An 11,450-nucleotide genomic window follows, 5' to 3' on the forward strand; every position below is an offset into this window, starting at 1 on the left:
TATATGATTTTGAAGATTTTAGGTATGATATGGTATTAGTAGCAGAAGAGGAAGAAATATATATTTACAGCAAGACAATGATCAGTCATCAGCCTTATAGGAAGTCTCAAAATTTCAAAGAAGAAATAGCAGAAATGTACTACAATATGAAAGAAGATAAAGAAGAAGATGCAAAGCTGGTAGAAGACGATGAACAGTACTGGAACAATTTAACAGAAGAAGAGCTGCATAACATCGACAACATGATGGAAGCAGGAGGAGCTGGTAGTAAATTAGCATAAGTTGAATAGCATCATGTAAAATAATGTATTTCCGACGAAAATGTCAACATTATTGTGGACCTCGGTATAATAATAAAAATGGCATAAGAGTAAATAAAGAAAAGAGTTTGATCTATTATGAACTTTTCATACACAAAATATCATTTTGATTAAGAATGAATAATGCCAAATCATTTTCGTTAAAACTCTAAAAATAAAAAAAAAATACACATGGCTTTTACATTTTCTTCCTTCTATTTGGCGAAAAAATTAAATATTTCTCTGCAAAAGAACTCAACCCAAAGTAAATTGTGTAAAGTAATTATATTTTTATTTTTATTTTTCATTTGTTGTTATATACATTTCAAAACAAAACAGAGAGAGAGAGTGAGAGAGAGAAAGGCAGTGGAGAAATGAAGAAAGCAGGAGGGGCAGAGAAGAAAAGGGTGCGAAGGTCATCAAACGCCATTCAAAACGGCGGCAGAGATTCCAACTCTGATACCCCTCCTAGGGTTTGTTCTTTCTCTCTCATCCCTGATCTAGGGTTTCACATATATGAAATTGGGCATTTTAATTTTGAATTTTGTTTATATCTGGGAAATGAAATTTCGAAAATTGCCAATTGATTTGTATTCTCCGCAGTTATGTATTGTGAAAAGCACTGCCTTTTTTTTCAAAATAAAATTTATTTATTTATTAAATTTTATTGCTTACTCAATTGGGTAGGAGAGGGAAGGAACTAGTTAAAGTTTTGAATACAATGTGTCTCATTATTTAGGAATTTTAACTAAGGATTATAAGGGCATAAAATTGGGATAATGATTACCCATTTGAAGAAAATCTTCACTGGTGCTGGGTTTTTGCTTTAATAATATTGAATTTACTTGAGGGTGCAAGGGTATCTATGGAAAGTTGGATCATTTTGTTGTTCATGGTAGGGCTTTTGAGATTGGAGCGATTTGGTATGTCCTTATTTCTGTTATTGGGCATCTTTAACCTAGTAGAGAGGCAGGGATATTGGTATTAGCAATCTGGTTTAGCCTAAAAAAGGAAAGACATTCTTCAGAGCAAAAGAAAACAGAAAGCGATAAAGCGTAAGGGGGCACTGCAAGTGGATCAGAAATTGTTCGATGATCACATTTTTTTTCCTTGCATGACCAAATTGGAATTGTTTTACCTATGTTGTGTGAGCAATGAAAAGAAATCATAGATGGGGTGCTAATTCTAGGACTGTTCTTGAAGAGAAACTCTTACTAAGTGCTTTCTTTATCACTACATCTTCACTATAAGTTAAGGGCCTGTTTGGTGACCATTTGGTTTTTGGTTTTTGGTATTTAGTTTTCACTTTTTGTGCTTGAGATATGGGAAAAGTATAAAGGAGGGATTAAGAAGAATGGTGGGAGGGAGGGTAAAAAACAAAGAAGAATGAATAAAAACAAAACCTTTGAACTAAAAGCTACTTGAAATATTTTTGAAATAGTCTTTGGTTTTTAGTTTTCTTTTGTGTACCCTTCCTTATGGATTCCTTCTACATCTCTCCATCAGTCATTTCTCCACTCTTTTTCGTCTTTCCTTTCCACCATATACTTACTCCATATCCCAAGCACAAAAAGTGAAAACCAAAAACCAAATGGTTATCAAGCGAGCCCTAAGCAATTTACAGTAGACCTCCATTTGTAGTCAATATCTCCTGAGTGTAGTATCCTTGTTTTTTCTCTCCAACATGAAATTTTTTGAATGCAGACTATGTGTCTTATCATTGGATTGCATTGTAAGTGGAGGATAACAAATTTATGGACTTAGGGATTCCTTATATTTTCTTCGATACTGTAAATACTGGAGACTGTGAATCTGTGATAGTACTGAATAACTTCAACCAGATGATAACTTTGTGTTTCTGTTATGTTCTGTTGTGAATTTAAGTTTTCTTGCATGATTTTAGTCTTCTCTATAGCATGCAAACTTCAATTCCGGAGTCGGCAGCCTCAGACCAATTCCAAACAAATCCATACATAGCTCAGATATTGAGATTTTGGAATATTCTGCATTGTAGAATTAGATGGTGTTGCCTACATGGTGATACTTAAAATGAATTTAATTTGTTAGTGTGCACGACTGCTTATAATGTACTTCTCTTTATCACTTGATTATCTCAACCTTAGGTAATTAGTAATCAGTGACGAGAAAGTTATTGTTTCTTTTGGATATAGCTCCCCGGCTTGATTATTATCTTTGTCCAATTTTGTTTTGGAAATTGTTTCTTAGGAAAGATAGGTTTTGGCCAACTGGTTTCCGTTGCTATAGCCTGCCTATATTTTCACTGTGTGCTGATTGCCATGTGATTTTCATTCAGAAACAAGCTACCCAGAAAGATGTGTTCCAGTTGTTTGCTGAGAAGGTGAGAGACAATAAGGATTTGGTGTCTAGGTGGGCTGTTCTACAGGAGACACGTGTGGAATATTTCAGGGGAAAGGATTTTGTAAGCTTTTTAAGAAATCATCCTGATGTTAAAGATACTCTAGAATCAGATAGAAATCTAGAAGCTGAAGATATTGCCGATGCTTTACTGAGAAAGAATCTTCTGGTGCGCTGTGATCGTGTGGTGAAAACTCTTCGTCCTGGGAAGAGAAAGTTGTCTACATGGCCTGCACATTTGGAGATCTTTCCGGTAAGCTAACCTCTTAATAGTTCTTGTACAAGTAGCTTGCTGCCCTTGCAGATGCAAGCTCTGCCTTTTAGTTTTTTCGTTTCATCTTGGGAACCACTTAAGGTGACTAAATCCGGCTTTTCTGTTTCAGTATATCTGCATTGCCTATGTACTCCTACTCTTTATGATCATGCTACGCTTCTAATGTTTACTTTGTACTTGTACTGTTTACATGTGGTGATATTATCATACCCTTTTGTACTTTTTACTTTAGATTGCAATGTCTTGATTTTATATTTATAAAACATTGAAAACTATGGAGGAAATGGGTGAACTTACTCGAAAGTGTTTTGAAATGTCCCTTTAGTAGGTTTACTTATGCTTAAATCTTGTCTTTCTGTGTGCTTTCTTCTCTTCATGTATTTTCTAACCACCACACACCACATCTGGTAAATGGTTTATTGTTATTTGCAGGACCAAGTATTTTCTGAGAATGATGCCTTCTTTGCATGGACTTTTGTAAAACGAAGGCCTCTCTGGCAGACACTTCTTTCATTTTTCTGGCCGGTGGTTACATTGGCAATATGCTTGTTTCCTGTATATCCGCATCGGTGCAAGCTACTAATACTCTACTCATGTCTTGGGGTCCTGCTACTTTTTTTTTCTCTACTAGTTTGTAAGTTCTGAACTTCTGGTCATTTGTTTTTAGTTTAAAATATCATTAGGAACTTTACATTTTCTTAAGTCTTGTTGGTTTACAGTGATGTGGATATTAGAGTATAAATTATGTTCATACCACCCCTATTCAAAATGGTCACTATTTTATTACACTTACTGCTGTGCTGGATATAGCGACAATTTTGCTCGTTAGTGATGTGGTGGACAGCAATATGCCTTGCAATTGACACACACACACACAGAGATATATATATATATATATATATATATATATTTATATATATCAGGCTGTAGATTCTAGGTTTATATCTCATTCTTTGTAAACATATGCATGCAAACACAGCCACCCTTACATTTGTTTTTCTATAAGGATTTGGTATCATCTTGGCGTAAAGATCTTATAAATTTCTGTCTTACACTTTCATTTCTTTGAATGGGGGGGGGGGGGTATCATCTTTCTAGAATACCTTATATGGGCATCTACAATCCTCACCAATTTTTATCTAGATTTTTTAGCTGACTTCAAGCTTCTATGCAGCGTTTTAGTTCCTTGATTTGGGTTGGAGGGTTAATAATGCAAATGATCGTTGCTTTTAGTGATCTGTTCTCTTTCATGTCGAACATAAACATTTAATTTTGTTTTGTGATTTTTTAATTTCCAGTGAGGGGAACAATATTTGGAGTTCTATATATTGTTCTGGGAAAGCGAGTTTGGTTTTTCCCGAACATTCTCGCCGAGGAAGCTACTTTGAGAGAACTATTCCGTTTCTGGCCCAAGAAGGATGAGGAGGAGCGACCAAAGTGGACAACAAGGGTTTTCTATGCGGCAGTTGCAGTGCTGGTCATATTGCTGCTGAGGCACCATGCTCCTGATGAAGCTGCCAGAGCCAGGTGAGTTCTAAACCGACCAAATAAACCGTAATCGAGGGGAGGGGGCACTGGCGGATTCCGCCGAAGGAGTAAAATTTAGAAACATTCAGATCCACAATAATTTGAAGACCTTTCTTCTTTATATTTAATCTTTTGTTGGGACGCTAAATACGCAATCATAGATGCTCTGCCTGCCTGCTAACATGCTGATTCTATTTTCTGCTTCTTGGTGTTGCGAATCATACTAATGGTTGACTCTACGTTGTTGCAGGTACCAGAAACGTGTATCTAACATTATCGATGATGTTATCGAGTGGTCTCCAAGATTGGCGCTTTCTGGGATGATGGAGAAGCAGCAAACTGTGGTCAACGCGACAGAGCCTAGCGATGCAACAGAGGAAGAGGTGACACCACCTGATGGCATCGATGCAGAAACTTTCACAGTGCAGTACGATGCAGAAGTAAGTGAAAATCTAGAGAACAATGACGAAAACCTAGACAGTAGTGAAGAAAACCTAGACAACAAAGATGAACTAAAACACGACGACATATAAACTATGCAATACCCGAAAGAACACACTGCCTTCTCTTTGCCCTTTCCCTTTAAATTCGAGTGTAAAACCGTGTATCAGACAATAAAGCAATTAGTTACAGAATTGTTCTTGGATTAAGAATCTGTGAAAAATTTTGTGAGGTTTAGTAGTGTGCTCCTACATGACTACTTGGATTGTAATTATCGGGTTATTACTCTGGGTAATACACAAATATTACTAGGCTTTTCAGATTATTATTTGTTACTAAGCAGATGACCGTTTTGTATTTTCGTTTAGTTTTCACTTTTTCGTGCGTGCTTTGTTGGGACTACAACATAATGCAGCGTAAAGGACGGAACTGGTATTAAGCGAGATTATATGAATATGAAACAAAAAATTGAAAGTGAAAGCAAGCTTAAAATTGCTTTAGGTTTTTAATTTTTAGTTTTCCCAACACACTTTTCTAGAATTGTAGCACAAACGAAACATCCAACGCTAAAAACGAAATAGTTACCAAACGGGTTCATAACAATACCAGGATTCGACCTGCATATCGCTCTTTAAAACTTGAAAAAGTTCCAAAACACCTGCCAAGGAAAGTTCAGTTTCTAAAAGATGAGACGTCTATGCAGTTTGGAAAATCTGCAAATCACATTCTATGAAACGGATAGATGGATCTGAATAGGATTATCATGCAGGGGAATAATACTCAAAATCACCGGCAGCCATAAGTACACAGAACAAGCAGTTAACAACGACAACCAAAAAACAACTGAAATTCCATTCTCTTTCCAAACCCACATCTCAAAATGAAGGTGACAAACACAATACACAAGATGGTTGATGCATTAAACAAGAGTACGACTCGTTTAAATTTCCGTCTTTCCGTCTTTCGTATGTACTTAGAATTACTGAAAACTACTCTGTACATTAGGCAGAAGTAGGAAGGGACGTAATGAAAGTGTCAAAAGGACTTCACCGACGCCAAATGACCCTTCAATATCTCTCCTTCCCTACATTTATGCCTCGAGCTCAAGAACACAGCCAAGAATGAATTGCCGCCTGACAAACACATTGCCAAAGAGATCCAAGGGGGACTCGCCCCGTGTCTGGTAGAGTCCACAGCATCTGCCTCCAGTGGTTCACTGGATGGCAAGACGCCTCTGTGAGGCCTGGTTCGAAGATATGCTTCCCCGTTGCTGGCCTGTACAATCTCCTTCTTCCCCTCTCTTGCCCGAGTATGAAGGATATATCGAAGCCTGCAGGCCACCATGGGGCTGGTAGCAGCCACTACCATTTGCATAATTGTGAGCTACATACGCATCGTGCACTTGGGAACCTCTTGCTTCCCGTTGACTATTGGGGGAATTCCATGTTTCGGCAGAATCTGATGGAAAGGGTTCTGAACCCGATGAACTGCCAGATTGTGATGAGTGGGCTGGACCAGAACTTGTACCCTTTTCTTGTCCAGTGCTGTTTGAAGTATCACCATTAGGTTTCTTTGCAAAACGTCCTCCAGTACCTCTCGCCCTTCTCATAGCATGTTGATGTCGTGATTCATGAAGATACGGCTGTAGAAAATAAAATTAAAGAACAATTTACCAAAAGTTTATATGCTTGCAAGCTATTCATATTACATAGAAACACAAACACTAACAATTTGAGTTGCTTTTACCAAACTGATACCAAATATGGGTAACACAGCAATTGAAAGCTCCATAGTAACGACATGTACTTCACATGGCAAACCATAAATGTATATCCTAAGCAAGCACATACTTCCATTGGCAGTGTGCAGGTGACAATGCATCCCTCTACGCATACTTCACGGACATTGCATAGCCATATTCAGGTAGGCATATTTATCTAATTTACCTTATTAAAAACTCAATTACAACGACACTAATGCATAAACTTTAAGGAGCATGCAAATCTTTTAATGGAAAGAAACAGAGTAGACAGCCAAATAAGTTCATTGACGCAATAGAGACTGGACAGTGCACAAGTCATATAAGTTGTTCCTGTTATGGAGGTATACCAAAGACCACACATTATACAACTATGTAAGCTTTAGTGTTATACACAAAAGTGAGCACTCAGACAATTCTCAAAGCTCTTTTCAAACAATCACAAAGCTTCGATTGAATTGTGATTATGTAAAAGTCAATATTTTCTATAACCAAAGAGAACAGGCCCAATAAATGTCTTACCAAAAGTGAGAGATACGGTTCACAGGCACATGAAGCATATATACAGTACATCTATATGAAATATAACATATTTATAGTACAAATACTTGTGTATGGGTTCTACCTTCCTGACTTTTATTAGCTTCCTTTCAAGTTCTGCTTTTGCACGTGCCTGTCTTCGCCTGAGAATACCTTGGTATTGTTTTGCATTTACATACACAGGTTCCTGTGCCATCTCAAGAGGCAATGGCATTCTAGCAGGCGGCATTCCAAGAAAAGGAGGATAACCCTGACCAGTTGAAACAGCATTTAACAGTCTCACACATTTACTTATCATAAGATTTACTACTACATAAACTTCCAAATGCACCAAGATTAAATCGATATCATACCCAAGAAACATAATTTGAACGGGTTCAATGTTATAACTAATCTGTTTTTCACCACTACCACCATGATGCAAGACAACACAAAGTGGGCTTCTAACCAAGATTGTGGTAGGCTTTAGATGGCGAAAGATTTAGACATAAAAGAAAATCAGGAAAAAACAAAAGATTTAGGACTGCTGTAAATTTTGGCTAAGTTTGGGAGAGAGACTTCCAAATTCCAAGGGTTTGAGGTCAAGTTAGTAAGGAATAGACCACAAAATGTTGATAGGAGGCAATAGAAATGCACTCCATGATCATTGCAAAGGTATGCAGGAGGGATTTGCAAATGACTACTTGGAAGGAGTCATTTGCAAATCCCTCATGCATTCCTTTTCAATGATCATGGAGTGCATTTCCAATCCTTCATTCCTAATGTTTTGTAGTGTGTTTCTTCCTCACTTAGCCTAAATCCCTTGGGGCTTGGAAGTCCCTCACCCAAACTCAGACTTAGAGAAATTAGAGTTATATAGAATAACACAGACGAGACGACACAAGATAAAATGCACGAGGACATATCAAGGCACCAAGCCCTTCAACAACACTTTTGTTTATCCAAAACTAATTTGCATTACAGAAGACAACTTTCTTTATTGTCTTCACAGAATCGTAGACATACTTGGTCTAATTACCAGGAAGGAGACTCATAAGAAAACTAAGACATTCAATACTTCTAAAAAACCAAAAGAAAACTATCCAATATCTGATTTGCTCTGATTTACTTTACAGAAGATAGCTTTCTTGGTAGTCTTCAAACCGAATTCCCTGACTTCTAGAAACACAGTCTGCCTCAATGGTAAGAAACTCTGAGAATACAAAAATATTCAATACTCCCAAGATCCAAAATAAATTGATTGTTAACAACAGTCAACATGAACTCTTAGATTGACTTTTTTAAAACTTATATATTTTACAATTTTATGGATTCTAGCATTATCATAGGTAGTTTTCTTTAAATAAAAAAGTTCTATTGTAGGAATTGTGATTAGTCTTGGGATTTTCTCTCCATAGACTCGATAGATAAGATTATTTCATTATCTCCATTGTCCCCATCCAATTTGTTGAAATTCTATAATCTTATAACATTGCACCAATTCCTAGCTAACCCATTATAGGACGTACACAAAAGTGGACAACTCAAACTACTCTGAGGATGTACATTAGCCACCGAATAGTATGGAGAAAAACATTAAGAAGAATACGACTGCAAAACAATAAAGAAAAAACAGAAAAATCCTATAGTTTTAGTAAACCAGTCAGATCAGGAATAAATAAATAAATAAATAATGTCATAGAATTGAAAAATAACTGAAGAAAATGAACTGTCAGTAAATGCTTAAATACATTTAGAAATACAGACTGTTGGAGTCAGTAAGGTAAGTATAACATCTGCATAAACTGAAGTTACTGAACCATTAGGTCATTGCACGGAAAATAAAAACACACAAATCCAACATGACATGTAAGATGGTATTGCACACAAGGATATTATTGTTTAACATACCAAAGGTGGATGTCCATAAGCTGCCATCATTCCACCATAATAAGGATCCTGATAAGGATTTGAAGCACAAGCCTACAAACAAATGCATAAAAGCTAGACTCTTACATTCCAAAAACATGCAAGTACGAGTACCTGAACTTCAACATTACAGAATCCAATTTTTGATGACTATCAGCAGAGTCGGACTAGTTCTGAGGCAAAAAATCATTAAGAAAGTAATATGAACTTACAATAGAGTGACCAACAAGTTCAAGCTGTGGTGGTTGCGCAAGGCAATCATCACGCACTGTGGGTACACTGGATCCAGCATGCTTTACATTGTGGTGGTCTTGCCTATAATTTCCAGCTGAAGTTGAAACAAAATATTAAAAACTGAATCCAACTAAGAGGGGGGAAAAGCATCATACCAAATTCCCAGATATAATAGGAAGTGCTACCTGATCTTGGAGATGTAATATGTGAATCTTTGGCAGTATCATCATCATCTTTATTTGCCTCATCATTGGACAAAGATTGATCATCATTAGACTCTGACCTACCATTTGGGCATTCTAACGAAGATGAGTTGGATGCATTCCTCCCAGTTCCAGTTGGGGAGATGGGATTATATCCAACACTCTGCCACCATGGTTCCGAATAAACACTGCTTGGTGGGATGGTACGAGGATGTAGTCGATTTTCAGCTTCAGATTTTGGCTGCATGCCTCAAATTTCCTTATATGGAGACCAAATCTAGTTCTACATATAACGAAGTACAAAATGAGAATCAAAACATGCAGCCACAAACAAAACCACAAGGGGTGGTGAAGAAAAATAAGGTACCAACAAATTGACCACCACTTTCTTGAGAATTCAGTTAATATGTGATCTTCAAGGCCAACATGTGCACGCCTCTTGGCTTAAAAGATGAGAAAAAAATGCAACCCTTCAAATTAGCAGGCTAGAAAAACTCCCAAAAACTCAGTATACAAAGATACAACCGTCAACGAGAAAAGTAAACAAAAGTTGAATGTAGCTAACCCGTGTTTAAACTTATTTTCACTTCAAGTTGTCAAAAACATAACCAACTGAAGCCAGTGTAAAGCTGAACAAAGCAAGAGACGTTTCCTCACCACTTTACACACTTCAACAAAAGAAAAGATTAAAATCCACTTTCTCCTCTCACTCCATAAATATCTAGCAATTCAAAAACAAAATTAAAAAAACACTGAAAGTTCTATGCTTTACATTGGTTGTTTCCCATAAATTAAGCAGAACAATTGCATTACGCTCAACCAAATTATTCCTTTTAATTACATGATCTCCAAAATATTAACTCATAATTAACTTCTAAATAATCACCATTTGCTCAAGTTATTATAGAAATTCAATACTGAACACAACCCGTTTAAAAAAATGATACTCCAGATACAGTATCAATCATGAAACTCAATTGGGTGAAGTATTCTGGACATACAATTAACAAAGACTTAACAGTTGCAAACCAAAAATTTCCTCTTTTTTTCTCAGGAACCAAACAGACCACAATCAAAATTCTCCGACCCCAGAAGCAATCTCGAATTCCAGAAACCCTAAACATACCGAAATCACAATTGCATGCAACAAAACATAACTCAATCAAAACCCCCAAATCTCACAAACCCTAGAAATCAACCACACAAATAAATTCCAATTTAATAATCGAAAGGTCAAAAATTCGAAATCCCTATTTTAAAATTATTGAAAAATCTTAGAAGACTTACTTGCTGAGAGAAAAGCCAATCCCAAACAAAACCCTAGATTTTGGGCCTCGGAATCTCACAATTTCTCTGCAATTCCATGTAATCTCACTGTGTATATAACTGTACTGGAAGGGCACTCCTATTTTAATTCCACTTCAAGGCTATGATTTCGTCACCCACCGCGCGACCCACCTCATTGCTCGAAGAGTTTAATTAATCAACACGTGGATTATCCCAACCTGGAACTCTCTAGACCGGTTTCGGGTAGGGAGGGCTCTTATCTGGGAGAACCGGAGGGTCGAGAGAATGGAACCGGTTTGATCCGGTTGTAGGTTGTAAAGTGACGGCAGCGGGAGGGGTGGGGTCCACCCGAGTGACGTTATCGCAGGAAATTTTGGAGCGGAAACATAAAAAATAATGAAATTACAATAAGGCCCGCGTGACGCTCACTGGACGGGCAAAATCCGGGTTACGCGTGGCGTCTTGGTGGGGACCACAGCGCCAGTGGAACGCTAGCAGCGTCTGCCACGTGTCTCCGTAAATTTGACATTTCCACGGCAAGAGTATGGTGGCAACCTGGAAGGTGCGTTGCATTGCATTACCTATTGGTGAGAATAGTGTGG

The 11,450-nt window shown here is 37.3% G+C and overlaps 2 protein-coding genes across 7 annotated transcripts; one reads left to right on the plus strand and one right to left on the minus strand.

Annotated features, from left to right (window-relative positions):
- Nucleotides 1-612: 612 nt before the first annotated feature.
- Nucleotides 613-5,239, plus strand: LOC137714905 (translocation protein sec62-like). Its single transcript, XM_068454061.1, has 5 exons — nucleotides 613-772; nucleotides 2,614-2,928; nucleotides 3,382-3,583; nucleotides 4,248-4,476; nucleotides 4,727-5,239. Exons 1-5 carry the CDS (start codon nucleotides 674-676, stop codon nucleotides 5,007-5,009), a joined length of 1,128 nt encoding a protein of 375 aa, XP_068310162.1. The 5' UTR covers nucleotides 613-673; the 3' UTR covers nucleotides 5,010-5,239.
- Nucleotides 5,240-5,752: 513 nt separating this feature from the next.
- LOC137714906 (nuclear transcription factor Y subunit A-1-like) lies at nucleotides 5,753-11,003 on the minus strand. 6 transcript variants are annotated; one of them, XM_068454066.1, is made up of 8 exons: nucleotides 10,849-11,003; nucleotides 10,127-10,229; nucleotides 9,929-10,004; nucleotides 9,544-9,820; nucleotides 9,337-9,452; nucleotides 9,107-9,178; nucleotides 7,302-7,466; nucleotides 5,753-6,559 (listed from the first exon to the last, which is right to left on the minus strand). In XM_068454066.1, exons 4-8 carry the CDS (start codon nucleotides 9,806-9,808, stop codon nucleotides 6,131-6,133), a joined length of 1,047 nt encoding a protein of 348 aa, XP_068310167.1. In that variant the 5' UTR covers nucleotides 9,809-9,820; nucleotides 9,929-10,004; nucleotides 10,127-10,229; nucleotides 10,849-11,003; the 3' UTR covers nucleotides 5,753-6,130. The 6 variants fall into 6 exon arrangements, with proteins under 6 accessions (XP_068310167.1, XP_068310163.1, XP_068310166.1 ...); XM_068454062.1 differs by having other exon boundaries at nucleotides 9,544-9,844; XM_068454065.1 differs by lacking the exon at nucleotides 10,127-10,229.
- Between the last annotated feature and the right edge of the window lie 447 nt (nucleotides 11,004-11,450).

Source organism: Pyrus communis, chromosome 14 (genome assembly GCF_963583255.1).
Source record: "Pyrus communis chromosome 14, drPyrComm1.1, whole genome shotgun sequence".
NCBI lineage: Eukaryota > Viridiplantae > Streptophyta > Magnoliopsida > Rosales > Rosaceae > Pyrus > Pyrus communis.